The following is a 21,293-nucleotide window of genomic DNA, read 5'->3' as shown; positions in this document are numbered from 1 at the left end:
AGAAAGTTTTTTGTTAGAAGTGGGGATCAAAGGGGTTAATATGTTTATTTTGGTGATCGGTTTGGCTGGTGGGGTATTGGACTGTGGGGGGGAAGCTACACTACAGAAACAAATAATAAAAAAAAAACATTTTTATTTGCAAACTGGGTACTGGCAGACAGCTGCCAGTACCCAAGATGGCCCCAATAAGGCAGAGGGGGAGGGTTAGGGAGCTATTTTGGGGGGATCAGGGAGGTTGGGGGGACCCTACATAGCAGCATATGTAAATATGCTTAAAAATGTTTTTTTTTTTTTTATACCTTTTATTTTAGTACTGGCAGACTTTCTGCCAGTACTTAAGATGGCGGGGACAATTGTGGGGGGGGGGGGAGGGAAGAGTGCTGTTTGGGAGGGATCAGGGGGTGGGATGTGTCAGGTGGGAGTCTGATCTCTACACTAAAGCTAAAATTAACCCTGCAAGCTCCCTACAAACTACCTAATTAACCCCTTCACTGCTGGCCATAATACACATGTGATGCGCAGCAGCATTTAGCGGCCTTATAATTACCAAAAAGCAACGCCAAAGCCATATATGTCTGCTATTTCTAAACAAAGGGGATCCCAGAGAAGCATTTAAAACCATTTGTGCCATAATTGCACAAGCTGTTTGTAAATAATTTTAGTGAAAAACCTAAAGTTTGAAAAAGTGAACAATTTTTTTTTATTTGATTGCTTTTGGCGGTGAAATGGTGGCATGAAATATACCAAAATGGGCCTAGATCAATACTTGGGGTTGTCTACTACACTACACTAGAGCTAAAATTAACCCTAGAAGCTCCCTACATGCTCCCTAATTAACCCATTCACTGCTGGGCATAATACACGTGTGGTGCACAGTGGCATTTAGCAGCCTTCTAATTACCAAAAAGCAAAGCCAAAGCCATATATGTCTGCTATTTATGAACAAAGGGGATCCCAGAGAAGCATTTACAACCATTTATTCCATAATTTCATGAGTTGTTTGTAAATAATTTCAGTGAGAAACCTAAAGTTTGTGAAAATATTTGTGAAAAAGTAAAAAATTTTTTTTATTTGATCGCATTCGGCGGTGAAATGGTGGCATGAAATATACCAAAATGGGCCTAGATCAATACTTTGGGATGTCTTCTAAAAAAAAATATATACATGTCAATGGATATTCAGAGATTCCTGAAAGATATTAGTGTCCCAATGTAACTAGCGCTAATTTTGAAAAAAAGTGGTTTGGAAATGGCAAAGTGCTACTTGTATTTATGGCCCTATAAATTGCAAAAAAAGCAAAGAACATGTAAACATTGGGTATTTCTAAACTCAGGACAAAATTTAGAAACTATTTAGCATGGGTGTTTTTTGGTGGTTGTAGATGTGTAACAGATTTTGGGGGTCAAAGTTAGAAAAAGTGTGTTTTTTTCCATTTTTTCCTCATATTTTATAATATTTTTTATAGTAAATTATAAGATATGATGAAAATAATGGTATATTTTGAAAGTCCATTTAATGGCGAGAAAAACGGTATATAATATGTGTGGGTACAGTAAATGAGTAAGAGGAAAATTACAGCTAAACACAAACACCGCAAAAATGTAAAAATAGCCTTGGTCCCAAACGGACAGAAAATGGAAAAGTGCTGTGGTCATTAAGGGGTTAAGTAAAGAACGAATAAATTCCATTTTAAATAAATATGAAGATTTATCAGCATCAACCTCTGAGACAGAATCCTCTGAACCAGAAGAACCATTATCAGAATCAGAATGATGATGTTCATTTAAAAATTCATCTGAAAAATGAGAAGTTTTAAAAGACTTTTTACGTTTACTAGAAGGAGGAATAACAGACATAGCCTTCTTAATGGATTTAGAAACAAAATCTCTTATGTTATCAGGAACACTCTGAGTATTAGATGTTGACGGAACAGCAACAGGTAATGCAACAGTACTAAAGGAAATATTATCTGCATTAACAAGTTTGTCATGACAAACAGTACAAACAACAGCTGGAGGAACAGATACCATAAGTTTACAGCAGATACACTTAGCTTTGGTAGCTCCAGCACCAGGCAGCGATTTTCCAGAAGTATCTTCTGACTCAGTTTCAACGTGGGACGTCTTGCAATATGTAATAGAAAAAACAACATATAAAGCAAAATTTATCAAATTCCTTAAATGATAGTTTCAGGAATGGGAAAAAATGCCAGTGAACAAGCTTCTAGCAACCAGAAGCAATAAATAATGAGACTTAAATAATGTGGAGACAATAGTGACGCCCATATTTTTTTAGCGCCAAAAATGACGCCCACATTATTTGGCGCCTAAATGCTTTTGGCGCCAAAAATGACGCCACATCCGGAACGCCGACACTTTTGGCGCAAAAGAACGTCAAAAATGACGCAACTTCCGGCGACACGTATGACGCCGGAAACAGAAAACATTTTTTGCGCCAAAAAAGTCAGCGCCAAGAATGACGCAATAAAATGAAGCATTTTCAGCCCCTGCGAGTCTAACAGCCCACAGGGAAAAAGTCAAATTTTAAGGTAAGAAAAAAATTGATTTATTCATATGCATTATCCCAAATATGAAACTGACTGTCTGAAATAAGGAATGTTGAACATCCTGAGTCAAGGCAAATAAATGTTTGAATACATATATTTAGAACTTTATAAAAAAGTGCCCAACCATAGCTTAGAGTGTCACAGAAAATAAGACTTACTTACCCCAGGACACTCATCTACATGTTGTAGAAAGCCAAACCAGTACTGAAACGAAAATCAGCAGAGGTAATGGTATATAAATAAGAGTATATCGTCGATCTGAAAAGGGAGGTAAGAGATGAATCTCTACGACCGATAACAGAGAACCTATGAAAAAGACCCCGTAGAAAGAGATCATTGAATTCAAATAGGCAATACTCTCCTCACATCCCTCTGACATTCACTGCACGCTGAGAGGAAAACCGGGCTCCAACCTGCTGCGGAGCGCATATCAACGTAGAATCTAGCACAAACTTACTTCACCACCTCCATAGGAGGCAAAGTTTGTAAAAACTGATTTGTGGGTGTGGTGAGGGGTGTATTTATAGGCATTTTGAGGTTTGGGAAACTTTGCCCCTCCTGGTAGGAATGTATATCTCATACGTCACTAGCTCATGGACTAATGCTAATTACATGAAAGAAATGTATTTACATGTATTTACAGACATACTGTATACAGTATACACATATAAAAAGAATACATATGTACACATATATAGACATATACATAAGTGCATAGATAAAAACATGTAGAATCATATTAATGCACTATTAATTTTTAATAGTGTTATACTGTGCATTTACTGTAAATATTTGAGATTCCAAAGTTCTGCACATAGAATATGGTCTATGCATTTTTAAATAGATATTCCTGAATCTTATAAATATATATATTTACGGATAAAAAGAACATATTCTTGTATTTTAAGAACATCGGAATGTAACATTCAGATTTTCAGGTCAGGTTAGCGCACATGAGAATATGAGATCGGATTTGCACGCAAGTTGGATGTTAGTCCCCCCCCCCCCACACACATTTTTTGCTCCATTGACTTCTATGGGCAAATATGTCAACGCGCACACAGTATTCTAAGTTCAGCCATTGTGCTCGCTTGGTTAGTATGCAAGTGAAAAGGGTTAACTGTTTGCCCCACTTGTAATCTAGCCCTAAATAAATTCGAGAAAATTATATATTCAAAGCAAGGATTAGCTTGAATTTTTTTTAAATTATATTAGTTGTTTAAATATTGAAAAAGATGAGCATGAAGTGTCCAAAAAACAATGGCCTCTGCTATGATATAGCATAGGTTCCCTTCTCTGCAATGGCCATAAACGGGCCACTAGAGTGTGCAACTAATGAATGGGTGTAATATAGTAGTGTTAAGTCTGGAGTCTGCACTTTTCACAAGAATTGGAAAATCCACATATTTTCAGAATGAAATCATAGGAAAAGGGGACAAAATAAATAATGAAAGTATGTTGAAAAGTTGTTTTACTATGGATAATTACACAATTTATTGTACAAACATTTCCTAAGCTTTAATGTGCATGGGAATGGTCATATTTTTGGAATTATCCAATTCAGTTTAAGCAAATTGTATCTAATACACAGGTAATGGGAAATTATGTAGTTATGAAAGAAACATCCATACTTTGTAACAAAGACACAGGGCTGTGGATGCAGCTTAGGGGCACGAGCAAGCCTGAAATGCTAGTTAAGTAGCCGAGGTCTTAAGGCCGCAGCCTCTCCGCCACCTGTGTTGCAGAGTTAAAGGGACAGTACACTTAAAATAGTTTTTCCATTAATGTATTTTCAATGACTTGTTAAACCAGCTGCAAAGTATAACATGTATGAGAAATTGCATTTTCAGGTTTGAGTATACAAATTAGCTGATTTTGTGCTTTTAAACAACTGCCAATTACAGTGGGTTGAACTTTCAGGTAAAATCAGATCTCATTATGTTATCATTTTGTGTACTTGCTTCCTTATCTTATGTTTGTCAGTAAAATAAAGCTCAATACTTAGAGAGAACACTGGACAATTAACATTTTATTACTTAACTATCCTGCACAAACTGGGAGTGTAATTTCTTCTGCTGGCTGTGTTTACATAGGCTTTTTAATAGCATAGACTCCAGTATAAAAACTTTCAGTATAGGTGGGGATACCACAGGCAAAATCAGCTATTTCAAATACCGAAATAGGGGTAAAGGAGCTACTTGTAAACAATTTAATACACTCCAGCAGGTAAAATGGATCATTCAGAACAATTTAAAGGGGAGACATTTTTGGGGTAAACTGTCCCTTTAAATCATTGACATTGAAAGCCACTTGTGAGCAGGAGATGGAGGACAAAGTTCCTAAAAACAAGCCTTGAGCACATTTTTTAGGGTTAAGCTTTCTGCTTCTTATTAGCTGTTTAGCATAACATATGAACCTTTTACAGCAACTTGGAAATTAAGTCTGTGAAGATTGGATATTGAAGGGATTTGAAACCCAAAAATATTTTTGGCACAACCTTTGATAATAATTCATTTTACTGAAGCACAGAATACAGATTTACCACTGATTTCCATTATCCTATATTATAAAAGGCCAGGTATGTTTGTCCGATGGAGTCATGCGCAGTAGAGAATGCCGCGCGAGACAAACATACCTCACCGTAAGGAAGGATCAGCAGTGACCGCCATGAAGATCAGACAGCAGAAAGGGTGGGCGGGAGCAGGCGGAGGGGGCAGGACCGGGAATGGCTGGGGCGGGAGCAGGCATGGTGGGCTGGGGCGGGCAGAACCGCTGCACTGCAGAAAATGATGCGTGTACACAGGCTTTAGGGCTAGTTTAATTATAATCATTCTAATTTTTCAAAGGCTTCATTGCTATTATTAAATAACAGGTAATTTTCATGACCAGTACCAATACAAATATGCCAGTGCCTCCCCCAGAGGAAACAAAGTTCCTAGTCCTTTTATTGTTATACATAATGAACATTTAGCTCATACACCCAATGTTTCCAGTTATTTTTGTTATCCACAATCTAGTGGGATTTTCTAGGGCTGTTCATAACCATCACAACACTGCGAACGAAACCACACAACTTCTTAAAAAAATACCTTCTATAGTTTATTAGTAATTTTCTTTTTTCATGACTAAACTCAAGAAGACTATTAGATTATTCATGATTGCTGTGTTTTTGTACAGTAATTAACTATTGCTGCACCCTAACACTTATTCATTAAGTAAAGGGCATAACTACATTGGTCTCGGAAGTCTCTATGAAGACTGTGTGTGCACATCTGGGGGGGGGGGCATCTGGACCTGCAATACTGAAGTATTGATTTTGCTACTGCGCTGCTTGGACACCACCGCATCATGTCTGGCGTCCCTGTTTGGCCCCATCCCTCTATTAGACAGAGCTCACAATGTAAGGACAGTTTAAGGATTTGCCTTTACAATATGGTGGCAGGTTTTCGAAGATGGCCATATTTGTACAGGAAGTCTACGCAAGTGTATATCTTCTTGTGAGTACTCACTTAGGAGGAAGGAAGGCTACACACATTGTCTCATGTTGTTGGCTCAACAGATGTGTTCATCCCAGTAGTGAATTGCTCCCCTAGAGCTGTCTTTAACTATGTGTTTAACCATTTTTCAGGAGTTAAACACATATAGCATTGCATTTATCTACTGTACTATTGCTTGCATATAACTCATTAAAGTGTTTTCTTTTGCACTTTTATGTTTCGTTAATGTTTCTTAACCTGAGTTTTCAAGACACCAATATAGACCACAACATAAAGAAACAAATTTCCATAACCAAACCGGCTGAGTTACTGATTATCAGATGAAGTAGACAGGCTCTTATATTCTGATGTGCTGGGACACAGCAAGAACTGGAGCTAAGGATTACTCATGTTAACTCATTAAACATTAGTTTGGATCTATAAATATCATTAACGATTCTTACCAGGATTGCAGTCTGTAAGCAGTGAGCAGATGGATAGGAGAACTTTAGAAATAGTTAGGGCCGGACTCCAGTTATCTTTCAGGATGTCAAGACAGATCACGCCCTGGCTGTTAATATTACAGTGATAGATCCTTGTCCGAAATGTCACCTTGGGAGAAAAGGAAAACAAAATAATTTCACATAACTAATCCAGAAAATGTTATATAATCAGTTAACACATTATTAGGTCATTAAAACCATAGCTAAACTGTATTTTCACAAGCAAATTGTACGCAGCAAAGTGGAAGGTTGCCAATGAGAAGTTTAATTTAACAGATTAAAAGGGCCTAAAACTTCAAAATTTTATTTTATGATTCAGATAGAGCCTAGAATTTTAAACCACTTTCCAATATACTTCTCTTTTCAAATTTGCTTTGTTCTCTTGTTATTCTTTGTTGAAAAGCGTTCCTAGGTATGCTCAGGAGCTAGCCATATTTTTTGCCACTTGTCAAGACAGATAGTTTTTTTTAATAAAATATGTCCAGACCCCGGGATTGCGAGACAAACAGACAATTTATCGTAGCTATGAAGATCCTTTTATCATCAGGCCGTATCTCACATTACTCCTCTATCCTTTCCAACTGGCCAATTTCTGCACATTTCAAGCTTGTTTATATAGAAGTATATTTAGTTTTTTTCATTGATACAAGTTATAAAATATGTTTGGCAGGCTTTCAAATGAAAAAAATGTGGCTACTTATTTGAAACGTTTGGGTACTTCTGTATAAACACCTAAATGAATTACAATAGTTTTTAAACTGTGAACACATTAAAATGTTAAATGTTAATGCTGAATTAAAGGGACAATCTACTTGAAAATTGTTATTGTTTAAAAAGATAGATCCCTTTATTACCCATTCCCCAGTTTTGCATAACCAACACTGCTATATTAATACATGTTTTACCACTATGATTACCTGTATCTAAGGCTCTCCAGATTATCCCTTACCCTGCCCCTTATCTCAGTGTTTTTTAGCCAATTAGTAATGGTTCCTGCATAATCGTTATCATTCTCAACGCGATTAAGCACAATCTTATCTATATGGCACACATGAACTAGCACTGTCTGGCTATGAGCAATATTGTAAAAAAGCTAAAGAAAAGCACTGAGAAAAGAGCGGCTTGCAGGGGCTTAGAAACAGAAAATCTTAGAGATTATAAAGTATATTAATATAACAATGCTGTTTATGCAAAGCTGGGGAACGGGTAGTAAGGGCATTATCTATCTTTGTAAACAATAAAAAAATTATAAGTAGACAGTCCCTTTAAAGTAAATACATTTTTATGGTCCTATGGTTTGTTTATGAGCAGGCATTAAGGGCTATAATACAAGTTCCGCATAAGCGTGCATATTACATTCCTAGTCATACATTTTGTCATAAACCATATCCCTTTTAACGCCTTTTTATTAATATTTAAATGATACATTTTTATTAAAAAGTGTATATATGTGAGTAATACTTTATTTTATGTGTTTCACAAGTGTTTTGTGTAACTTTTTTTTTGCCCTTACAGTTTACTTCAGGTCTCAAGTCATGCTAAATATTCTGGTGTAGTTTTGGCTTCCACTAGAGTGCAAACTATAACTTTCAACTTGTAATATCAGCACAAGTCAGAACGGTTGCAATATCCATTTAAAGTATAGGTTGAGCTCGAACTAAGTCGGCTGCGCTAACCAGAGAAGGCGAGTTAGCGGCAGTTATGAATAAGCTTGCTTTAGAGGCTCTTTTATTCACTTTTGTAATATTCCTAATCAATTGTATTTCCTCAATAAACACAGTGCCAATGTCCGCTATCCAGTAAGAGAAACACTTTCTATTCTTAAAGGAACATAAAAGTGCATACAAGTTTAAACAAAGTCAGCTCTAAAGTAGCAAAGCACTACAAGGGACCAATAGACAGGTGACCATAACCACCAACCAATCACCAGCTAGCTTTTCAATTGAAGCCCATCATCAAATAACTTTCAAGCAGCTTTAAAATTTGGACTTTATTTTTCACAGCCTTGACTTCTTAAAAACCAGTGTTAGTCTGTTTAAAAGCAGCATCTTGCACATATTTTTATAATGCAATGTAATGTAAACAATTATATAAAACAATTATATATATATATATACACACACATTATATATATATATATATATATATATATATATATATATATATATATATATACACACACACACACATTTCTAAGCTTAATATATATATATAAATTTGTAGAAAACTAAAAAAAATAATTAGAATACTTTTTTATGATTGCAATTAACCATTATCATTAATGTTGGATTAATTACCTTTTGCAATGACAGTGTATATTTTGCCAATCCAATTGCAATAAATAAGATTTGTCTGTTATACTGCGTTTGTAATTAATCATATTTACTAATTCAAATGACGGCCTTTGTAAAGGATTAGATTGCTACAGAAATTTAAAAAAACAAACAAAAAAAAAAAACACCTGAGTTAAATATGGCAAACTACAATGTACTGCAAAAGGGGCAAAAGTCTGAAATAGGATGGTAAAAGATAGCACTCACTGATATTCACACCAATGACTTGAATATATGAAACATATAAAACTATCGGCAAACAATATCATACACTTAGCAAGACAACTTGACATGTAATATCTGTAACAAATTAAATAAACAATACTAAGATGTTATGCAATTAAGATTTACTTTCCAGGAGTTCTGCCAGGCCTCTGTGTTCTATAAATCTCTATAACACATGCCAAAAAATAAAATAAAATATGTTGTTATATATCTAGCTAAGTGAGCTATTCATAGACACCAAACATCATAACCCAAAGTTTAAGCAGGGAGTGTTTGAATCTGTTGGAGAGTTCATTTCATCATTACTCCAGATTAGTCAACATGAAATTATTTGCCTGCATATGCATTTACCTGTGGCTACATGCATCCGTTAGAAGTTGGTAAGAAATGCTCCTTACTTGAAATATATATATATATATATATATTAGGGTTGTACCAATACCATTTTTTTAAGACCGAGTACAAGTACCGATACTTGTTTTCAAATACTCGCCGATACCAATTACCGATACTTTTTTTTTTATGTCATGTGACAGTTTACCAAGCACAATACAGACTAATTTTTTAAGATTCCTTCTTTATAATTATGAAGGACTGTAGCTCAAAAGACATTATGAAATAATAAAATAGGTTTTGTTTGTCACATAGTTCACAGAACATGTTTAGAAATACAGATATTACAATAAAATATATTAACAACAACAATAAATAACAAATATAAAATTGCAACCAACCAAAAGTGCCATACAGTAAAAAATAGAACAGAATACTGTTTAATCATGGTGAACAACACTATAGGCTAGATTATTTGACTGGTAAGCTTTATCAATGCTCTCATTACACGTCCTACTCCATTAAAGGCTATGGCGTTGGAAATGTGAACAGAGCATTGGTAAAGCTTACCAATCAAATGTAATCTAAATCTAGTCCTATAATTGCAGGATGAGTGTTCATTAGGATTAACTTAATTTTTCCTATGAGTACTCTTCCTGCAATTATATAAGCTAAGATGTTCCTCAGAGTACAGTATGTTTTGAACAGAATTGTGCAAGATGAGAACTAGCAGTATAAAAGGCAATCTAGCAATTAGAATAATTTTTCAAAAGTTAGTGGCAAGTTCTTTTTAAGGAACAGAACAGAAGAATCTCTGCATGTTCAGCTATAAGTCTGTTTTTGCTATCAGTAAGGAGGTTCAACTTTCCACACTACTGCATGGGGCAGAAATATATTTTTGGTCCATTTTAGCCAGAGCTGGAAATCTCAGTTTATTAACTGCCCAGTACTTCAGGGGTTTGTCTGAACGAGGTACAGTGATCTCTCCTACAATAATACAAATAAGAGCAATTTGTATTGGCAGAACAGTAGTAAACAATTTTTAGTTTAGTCTCCACTCAAGCTTTAAATGAAATGGGAACATGCAGTTTGAAAAAAACACCACAAGATAGCATATGGGTAGTAAGTGGAGGTATCGGTTTAAGTATCAGTGCATTTGCACGAGTACAAGTACTCATGCAAGTACTTGGTATCGGTACCGATACCGATACTAGTATCGGTGCAACCCTAATATATATATATATATATATATATATATACATACATACACACACAGTATCTCACAAAAGTGAGTACACCCTCACATTTTTGTAAATATTTTATTATATCTTTTTATATGACAACACTGAAGAAATTACACTTTGCGACAATGTAAAGTAGTGAGTGTACAGCCTGTATAACAGTGTAAATTTGCTGTCCACCTTCTGTTTGAGGATGCCCCACAGATGCTCAATAAAGTTTAGGTCTGGAGACATGCTTGACCAGTCCATCACCTTTACCCTCAGCTTCTTTAGCAAGACAGTTGTCGTCTTGGAAGTGTGTTTGGGGTCATTATCATGTTGGAATCCTGCCCTGCGGCCCAGTCTCCGAAGGGAGGGGGATCATGCTCTGCTTCAGTATGTCACAGTACATGTTGGCATTCATGGTTCCCTCAATGAATTGTAGCTCCCCAGTGCCGGCAGCACTCATGCAGGCCCAGACCATGACACTTCCACCACAATGCTTGACTATAGGCAAGACACACTTGTCTTTGTACTCCTAACCTGGTTGCTGCCACACACGCTTGACACCATCTGAACCAAATAAGTTTATCTTGGTCTCATCGGACCACAGGACATTGTTCCAGTAATCCATGTCCTTAGTTTGTTCGTCTTCAGCAAACTGTTTGCGGGCTTTCTCATACATCATCTTTAGAAGAGGCTTCCTTCTGGGACGAGAGCCATGCAGACCAATTTGATGCAGTGTGCGGCGTATGGTCTGAGCACTGACAGACTGACCCTCCACCCCTTCAACCTCTGCAGCAATGCTGGCAGCACTCATACATCTATTTCCCAGACAACCTCTGGATATGACGCTGAGCATGTGCACTCAACTTTTTTGGTCAACCATGGCGAGGCCTGTTCTGAGTGGAACCTGTCCTGTGAAACCGCTGTATGGTCTTGCCCACTGTGCTGCAGCTCAATTTCAGGGTCTTGCCAATATGCTTATAGCCTAGGCCATCTTTATGTAGAGCAAAAATTATTATTTCTTTCCAGAACCTCAGAGTTCTTTGCCATGAGGTGCCATGTTGAACTTCCAGTGACCAGTACGAGAGAGTGTGAATGCGATAACACCAAATTTAACACACCTGCTCCCCATTCACACCTGAGACCTTGTAACACTAACGAGTCACATGACACCGGAGAGGGAAAATGGCTAATTGGGCCCAACTTGGTCATTTCCTCTTAGGGATGCACTCACTTTTGCTGCCAACGGTTTAGACAGTAATGGCTGTGTGTTGAGTTATGTTGAGGGGACAGAAAATTGACACTGTTATACAGGCTGTACACTCACTACTTTACATTGTAGAAAACAGAATTTATGTTTACCTGATAAATTACTTTCTCCAACGGTGTGTCCGGTCCACGGCGTCATCCTTACTTGTGGGATATTCTCTTCCCCAACAGGAAATGGCAAAGAGCCCAGCAAAGCTGGTCACATGATCCCTCCTAGGCTCCGCCTACCCCAGTCATTCGACCGACGTTAAGGAGGAATATTTGCATAGGAGAAACCATATGAAACCGTGGTGACTGTAGTTAAAGAAAATAAATTATCAGACCTGATTAAAAAACCAGGGCGGGCCGTGGACCGGACACACCGTTGGAGAAAGTAATTTATCAGGTAAACATAAATTCTGTTTTCTCCAACATAGGTGTGTCCGGTCCACGGCGTCATCCTTACTTGTGGGAACCAATACCAAAGCTTTAGGACACGGATGATGGGAGGGAGCAAATCAGGTCACCTAGATGGAAGGCACCACGGCTTGCAAAACCTTTCTCCCAAAAATAGCCTCAGAAGAAGCAAAAGTATCAAACTTGTAAAATTTGGTAAAAGTGTGCAGTGAAGACCAAGTCGCTGCCCTACATATCTGATCAACAGAAGCCTCGTTCTTGAAGGCCCATGTGGAAGCCACAGCCCTAGTGGAATGAGCTGTGATTCTTTCGGGAGGCTGCCGTCCGGCAGTCTCGTAAGCCAATCTGATGATGCTTTTAATCCAAAAAGAGAGAGAGGCGGAAGTTGCTTTTTGACCTCTCCTTTTACCGGAATAAACAACAAACAAGGAAGATGTTTGTCTAAAATCCTTTGTAGCATCTAAATAGAATTTTAGAGCGCGAACAACATCCAAATTGTGCAACAAACGTTCCTTCTTCGAAACTGGTTTCGGACACAGAGAAGGTACGATAATCTCCTGGTTAATGTTTTTGTTAGAAACAACTTTTGGAAGAAAACCAGGTTTAGTACGTAAAACCACCTTATCTGCATGGAACACCAGATAAGGAGGAGAACACTGCAGAGCAGATAATTCTGAAACTCTTCTAGCAGAAGAAATTGCAACCAAAAACAAAACTTTCCAAGATAATAACTTAATATCAACGGAATGTAAGGGTTCAAACGGAACCCCCTGAAGAACTGAAAGAACTAAGTTGAGACTCCAAGGAGGAGTCAAAGGTTTGTAAACAGGCTTGATTCTAACCAGAGCCTGAACAAAGGCTTGAACATCTGGCACAGCTGCCAGCTTTTTGTGAAGTAACACAGACAAGGCAGAAATCTGTCCCTTCAGGGAACTTGCAGATAATCCTTTTTCCAATCCTTCTTGAAGGAAGGATAGAATCTTAGGAATCTTAACCTTGTCCCAAGGGAATCCTTTAGATTCACACCAACAGATATATTTTTTCCAAATTTTGTGGTAAATCTTTCTAGTTACAGGCTTTCTGGCCTGAACAAGAGTATCGATAACAGAATCTGAGAACCCTCGCTTCGATAAGATCAAGCGTTCAATCTCCAAGCAGTCAGCTGGAGTGAGACCAGATTCGGATGTTCGAACGGACCTTGAACAAGAAGGTCTCGTCTCAAAGGTAGCTTCCATGGTGGAGCCGATGACATATTCACCAGATCTGCATACCAAGTCCTGCGTGGCCACGCAGGAGCTATCAAGATCACCGACGCCCTTTCCTGATTGATCCTGGCTACCAGCCTGGGGATGAGAGTAAACGGCGGGAATACATAAGCTAGTTTGAAGGTCCAAGGTGCTACTAGTGCATCCACTAGAGCCGCCTTGGGATCCCTGGATCTGGACCCGTAGCAAGGAACTTTGAAGTTCTGACGAGAGGCCATCAGATCCATGTCTGGAATGCCCCACAGTTGAGTGACTTGGGCAAAGATTTCCGGATGGAGTTCCCACTCCCCCGGATGCAATGTCTGACGACTCAGAAAATCCGCTTCCCAATTTTCCACTCCTGGGATGTGGATAGCAGACAGGTGGCAGGAGTGAGACTCCGCCCATAGAATGATTTTGGTCACTTCTTCCATCGCCAGGGAACTCCTTGTTCCCCCCTGATGGTTGATGTACGCAACAGTTGTCATGTTGTCTGATTGAAACCGTATGAACTTGGCCCTCGCTAGCTGAGGCCAAGCCTTGAGAGCATTGAATATCGCTCTCAGTTCCAGAATATTTATCGGTAGAAGAGATTCTTCCCGAGACCAAAGACCCTGAGCTTTCAGGGATCCCCAGACCGCGCCCCAGCCCATCAGACTGGCGTCGGTCGTGACAATGACCCACTCTGGTCTGCGGAAGGTCATCCCTTGTGACAGGTTGTCCAGGGACAGCCACCAACGGAGTGAGTCTCTGGTCCTCTGATTTACTTGTATCCTCGTAGACAAGTTTGTATAGTCCCCATTCCACTGACTGAGCATGCACAGTTGTAATGGTCTTAGATGAATGCGCGCAAAAGGAACTATGTCCATTGCCGCTACCATCAAACCTATCACTTCCATGCACTGCGCTATGGAAGGAAGAGGAACGGAATGAAGTATCCGACAAGAGTCTAGAAGTTTTGTTTTTCTGGCCTCTGTCAGAAAAATCCTCATTTCTAAGGAGTCTATTATTGTCCCCAAGAAGGGAACCCTTGTTGACGGAGATAGAGAACTCTTTTCCACGTTCACTTTCCATCCGTGAGATCTGAGAAAGGCCAGGACAATGTCCGTGTGAGCCTTTGCTTGAGGAAGGGACGACGCTTGAATCAGAATGTCGTCCAAGTAAGGAACTACAGCAATGCCCCTTGGTCTTAGCACAGCTAGAAGGGACCCTAGTACCTTTGTGAAAATCCTTGGAGCAGTGGCTAATCCGAAAGGAAGCGCCACGAACTGGTAATGCTTGTCCAGGAATGCGAACCTTAGGAACCGATGATGTTCCTTGTGGATAGGAATATGTAGATACGCATCCTTTAAATCCACCGTGGTCATGAATTGACCTTCCTGGATGGAAGGAAGAATTGTTCTAATGGTTTCCATTTTGAACGATGGAACCTTGAGAAACTTGTTTAAGATCTTGAGATCTAAGATTGGTCTGAACGTTCCCTCTTTTTTGGGAACTATGAACAGATTGCGAAAAAATATGAAGGAATTGTTCAAAATTCACCAAAATTTCACCACAGTGTCTTAAAGCCTTAAAAGTATTGCACCCCAAATTTGGAAGCTTTAACCCTTAAAATAACGGAACCGGAGCCGTTTTTAACTTTAACCCCTTTACAGTCCCTGGTGTCTGCTTTGCTGAGACCCAACCAAGCCCAAAGGGGAATACGATACCAAATGACGCCTTCAGAAAGTCTTTTCTATGTATCAGAGCTCCTCACACATGCGACTGCATGTCATGCCTCTCAAAAACAAGTGCGCAACACCGGCGCGAAAATGAGGCTCTGCCTATGATTTGGGAAAGCCCCTAAAGAGAAAGGTGTCTAAAAAAGTGCCTGCCGATATAAACTTATCAAAATACCCAGATTAAATGATTCCTCAAGGCTAAATATGTGTTAATAATGAATCGATTTAGCCCAGAAAAAGTCTACAGTCTTAATAAGCCCTTGTGAAGCCCTTATTTACAATCTTAATAAACATGGCTTACCGGATCCCATAGGGAAAATGACAGCTTCCAGCATTACATCGTCTTGTTAGAATGTGTCATACCTCAAGCAGCAAGAGACTGCTCACTGTTCCCCCAACTGAAGTTAATTCCTCTCAACAGTCCTGTGTGGAACAGCCATGGATTTTAGTAACGGTTGCTAAAATCATTTTCCTCATACAAACAGAAATCTTCATCTCTTTTCTGTTTCTGAGTAAATAGTACATACCAGCACTATTTTAAAATAACAAACTCTTGATTGAATAATAAAAACTACAGTTAAACACTAAAAAACTCTAAGCCATCTCCGTGGAGATGTTGCCTGTACAACGGCAAAGAGAATGACTGGGGTAGGCGGAGCCTAGGAGGGATCATGTGACCAGCTTTGCTGGGCTCTTTGCCATTTCCTGTTGGGGAAGAGAATATCCCACAAGTAAGGATGACGCCGTGGACCGGACACACCTATGTTGGAGAAAAGTGTCATTTCTTCAGTGTTGTCACATGAAAAGATATAATAAAATATTTACAAAAATGTGAGGAGTGTACTCACTTTTGTGAGATACTGTGTGTGTGTGTGTATATATATATATATATATATATATATATATATATATATATATATATAGTTAATTGTATGAGGGGAGATAATAATTTTAAGTGGGTTTAGTTTGTAGGAAGGTATGGTTTTAAGGGGGATAGGTGCTGTCAGGTTTAATTTGTGATGAGTGTGGAAGGTCACTTCTAGGGCTGACTTGTGAAAGAGGTTGTGGAGTCTTAGGTTGATATGTGGTTGGGGTTACATTTATATTTCAAGGGTATTAATACTGGTACCTTTGAGACCAAGTGTCAGTTTTGGCTACTATGAAGTAAGCTACATGCACTAAATAGCAGCAGCTAAGTAATTAGTTCTTACAAAACAGAGATACTTATAGGGATTATCCTTTTAAACAACAGATTGTTCCACTAATGAATTGCAGCTAGGAAACATGCAAATCATCACCCTAAATGCATTATGGGAAAACAGCATTTTGCTACTGTGTGTTTTCCTTATACATACTATTTAAACTATTTTCTTCACATTTGCAGGATCTCAAAATTTGACCAAGAATCTAAAATCAGTTTTGATGAACTGAAAATGTGGAAGCCTGGCAAAAACTACATTTAATATAGAATATCAGATTTGGTAGGTAGCACTCTCCTGGCATCCGCCACACCCAGATATTTCCACCAGACTGAGAGCGAATATATTTCTACTGCTTCAGAGGGCCAGTGGCGATGTGCATTCCACCACTCCAGATGCTTGGTATTGTGCGTACTGATGTGAGGCTTGTGTACTGTTGTTCAGCCATGGAAACCCATTTCATGAAGCTCTTGACGCACAGCTCTTGTGCTGATGTTGCTTCCAGAGGCAGTTTGGAACTGTGTAGTGAGTGATGCAACAGATGATAGATGATTTTTACACAAAAAACTGTCTACCACTTTGTGGCTGGGCTATTGTTGCTCCTAAATGCTTCCACCTCTCAATAATGGCACATACAGTTAACCGGGGCAGATCTTGTAGGGCAGAAATGTCTTGAACTGACTTGTGGCAAAAGTGGTATCCTATGACAATGCCCTGTTTAAAGTCACTGAGTCCTTCCATATGTACCCGTTGTACTGTCAATTTTTGTCTACAGAATTTTCATGGCTACTTGCTGCATATTTTTCCCACCTGATATAAAATGGTTGTGGCTGAAACACCTGAACTCAATGATTAGTAAGTGCGTCCACATACATTTGGCCATATAGTGTGGCTCCTTTTTAGAAGTCAACTTCACAGAAGGGGTTGGGAAAGAATGAGAGCCTGAAGCTGCTTTGAAAACAAAAAACTCTTATCAAGTTTTTGCCTGAGTATATTTAAATTGTATATTTAAACAAACGCAGCACTATCTTTAGTGCTTCCTACTAATCTTCACTTGATAATACAGATACAGCAAATCTTGTAGAGAGGGACACGCCTGACAAAAGGAACAGGCATTTTCAAAGGATCAAAAACGAATAGGTTTTTAAACACCCCCTATAAAGTGAAACAAGAAAAATGACTACAATGTAATTCATTACATCATTTTTATCATTACACAAATGTTCACTGCTAACTATGGGGTAGATCACAATCCTTTAGAAAAAAAACTCTAGACCTCTAAACATGGCGACCTCCGACCCCTATTTCTATAACCCTGACACAGAGGCTAAGCACACAGAAAAGTCACATTAAGCCGCTGCAATGCATTTCTGCATCTGACACAGCCTGTGAGCCAATCAGGAGCGGTATATACATATAGCCGAAAATTATTAATGGCTCTGGTACATGCCTGGGGACAAACTTTAATAAGGAATGGTTTTGAAATTCATTTTATTTTTGCATTAGAATGTTCTTTAAGTACTGGTTTATTAAAAGTCAGAAGAATATATTCTACTGGCAATTAAAGGGATAGGAAAGTCAAAATTAAACTTGCATTATTCAGATTGATAACGTAATTTTAAGACACTTTTAAATTCACTTCTGTGTTCAAATGTGCTTCATTCTCTTACTTGTTAAAAAAGAATACGCACATATCCTACACTAGTGGGAGCTTGCTGCTGATTGGCGCCTGCAACACATTTGTATCTTGTGATTAGCTAACTAGATGCCAGTAGCAAAGGATAACAAGAGAAAGAAGCAAATTTAATAACAGAAGTACATTTTAACGTTGTTTAACCCCTTGAGTGCTAACGACAGCTCTGAGTCGTTGCAGAGTTTCCCACTCTGTTGCTAACGATGGCTCAGAGCCGTTGCTAGCACTCTCCCACCTGATCTGGGGACTCTCACCTGCTCCTACCCCGGTGATCGGGCCTGCATAGTGACAGGCAGCACTGGGGCTTCACGTTATGCGTGGTGATATCACGTGCAATGATGTGATGACGTCACCGTGCAACTTTATTTAACATTTACAATATTAAGTATAGGAGCAGGGGGCATGCTGCTTAGAAGCCTGTATCTAGACATCTAAGCAGCTACAGACCCCCAAGACCAACCGTTGGAAAGGTAATCGCCTAACCTTTCCAACAGTGTAAGTGTAAGGTAACTGGAAAAAAAAGAAAAAAAAAAATTAAAAAAAGAAACTTAAAACAGCTTAGCATCCAGGTGGGAAAGTGCTTAGCACTCAAATGGTTAAAATTGTGTGTTCTTTCTGAATCAAGAAAGAAAATGTTGGGGTTTTCTATCCCTTTAATGTCTATTCTGCACAATATACCATGTATTTCAATCAGTCAAGAACTTGTCCTAATGGTGATAATATCCTGAGTCATTTTGTCTGCCCTTTCCTTATCTGCTTAAGGATTACAGTCCATTTCAGCCAGCAATAAAAATATATATTCCCAGAAGCCCCAACTCTATATCATTTTACCACTTCTAGTAATTCTTCTAAAATGAATTAAAATCTATTGCTAATTATAAACTTGTTATTCATAGGAAGCAGCTAGAATAAAACTGAACAGATAAGTACAAAAATAGGCAATTGTGAAATAAAATGTTACAGCAATTATTAATACAATATGCAGGCAGAATAACGAGCAAGTGCAGATCGTTATACCGATAGATTACAGAAACAAAAGCAACTCTTTTAAGGACACCCTCTGAATAAAAAGCCTTTGGATTAGCTAAATAGGTTTCCATAAAAACAAAAAAAAAACATGTAAAATGTACCACTATGACCTCTTATGAATACTGGTTGCGCGCTTGGTTTTGCTTGTATTCAGTACCACTTGTAACAAGACATCAATGCAACTAATTGTAAAAAATGTTTAAAGGGACAATCTACTTGAAAATGTTTATTGTTTAAAAAGATAGATAATCCCTTTATTACCCATTCCCCAGTTTACATAACCAACACTGTTATATTAATACACGTTTTACCTATCTGATTACCTTGCATCTAAGCATCTGCAGACTGCCCCCTTTTCTCAGTTTATTTGACAGACTTGCATTTCAGCCAATCATTGCTGACTCAAATAACTCCACGGGAGTGAGCACCATGCTATCTATATGACACACATGAAGTAGCACTGTCTAGCTAAGATAAGAGACGGCCTTCAATGTTTAGAAATTAGTTTGAATCTACCTAGGTTTAGCTTTCAAAAAATAATTCTAAGATAACTAAGCAACTTTGATGATAAATGTAAACTTGAAAGTTATTTTATAATCACATGCAGTTTTGAACCCTTAGTAGCACACATATTGTCTAATAGTGCTGATATATATTTACTAATTAATAAGCTGTTTTTCATAACATTGTTTAGTTCTCTACATTAGATTGGAAAGTCCATACCTATACCAATAAATTAGCGTTTTCACATGAGATCTAAATGTTCACAAAGAGTGCCCTCAATCACTAGTTTAATATTTCTCTCTAAGGTTCCATTCAGTGTGTCCAGATATTTGTAAGAAAATTTTCAATAGGAGGACACTTTGTTATAGTTTGAAGATTTAGTAGTGCTATGCAAGAATGTAAAAGGGATAGGAAAGTACAAATGAGACTTGCAAGAATCAGAGCATGTCATTTAAATACATTTTTCAAATCACGATTTTCAAATGTTGTTTTCTTGGTATCCATTGTTGAAAATTAATATGCACCTATCCTACACTAGTGGGAGCTAGCTGGTAATTGGTGCCTGCACACATTTGTCTATTGTGATTGGCTAACTAGATGTGTTCAGCTAGCTGCCAGTAGGCAATGATGTTCCTTCAGCAAAGGATAACAAGAGAATGAAGCATATTTTATAATAAAAGTAAATTTGAAAGTTGTTTAAAATTGTATGTTCTATCCGAATCATGAATTTAATATTCAGGGTTTCTTGTCCCTTTAACAGAAGCATATAGAAACTTTAAAAAAATAATGTCAAAATACTACAGATGAGAGGATTAGAAGGGCACTCTTGCAGTGGGATTTACAAGCTCAGTGCTGCTCATTCATACAGTTATGTATTTCAGGAATATAGCTACTTTTAGTAACTAGATAAAACGTTTTTCCTCTAGAATTGCAAGGATCTCATTTTACAGGTACATATGAGTCATTTGGATATGAAACATTTTTAAATGAAATAATCTGACTTTATGTACAACTGGCTTGATATAAATACACATTTTGTTTCTGGAAGCATTACCAATTTTATGTTATATTTAGAATCTTCTAATCTTCTAAACACTTATATGATCCTCAATAGGTGGCAATAAGCAATATCATATGATTTTACTAATGCTTTTAATGTTATATATTAATCAAATAAGTTCACTGAAAACATATCCAGCAGCACCATATCTATAGAAAGATGCATATAAGCAATGACACCTCTTAACAGAAGTATATAGCAACACATCTGTTAAATAAAATGCATTGCTGTGCATTTCAAATACTACTTTGCTATCCTTTGACCAATGTGCATATTACAGGGTTGGACATTTCCACTAACCCAGGTTTGTAAGAAAACAAATTATGCTTGCCTGATAATTTTCTTTTCTTTTGTACGGGGAGAGTCCACAGCTGCATTCATTACTTTTGGGAAATACAGAACCTGGCCACCAGGAGGAGACTAAGACACCCTAGCCAAAGGCTTCAAATACCTCCCTCACTTCCCTCATCCCCCAGTCATTCTGCCAAGGGAAAAAGGAATAGTAGGAGAAATATC

At 38.0% G+C, this 21,293-nt stretch overlaps 1 protein-coding gene across 1 annotated transcript in view; it reads right to left on the bottom strand.

The window, feature by feature from the left end:
- LOC128661490 (ubiquitin-conjugating enzyme E2 E2) overlaps positions 1-21,293 on the bottom strand; it is a 141,198-nt gene that overhangs the window by 57,231 nt on the left and 62,674 nt on the right. The window contains exon 3 of the mRNA XM_053715739.1: positions 6,507-6,654. Coding sequence (XP_053571714.1) covers positions 6,507-6,654 — 148 coding nt within the window. The remainder of the gene's footprint in view (positions 1-6,506; positions 6,655-21,293) is intronic.

This window comes from Bombina bombina, chromosome 5 (assembly GCF_027579735.1).
Source record: "Bombina bombina isolate aBomBom1 chromosome 5, aBomBom1.pri, whole genome shotgun sequence".
NCBI classification, from domain to species: Eukaryota; Metazoa; Chordata; class Amphibia; order Anura; family Bombinatoridae; genus Bombina; species Bombina bombina.
Note: the sequence above shows the minus strand (reverse complement) of the source record. Positions and strands in the feature narration are given on the sequence as shown.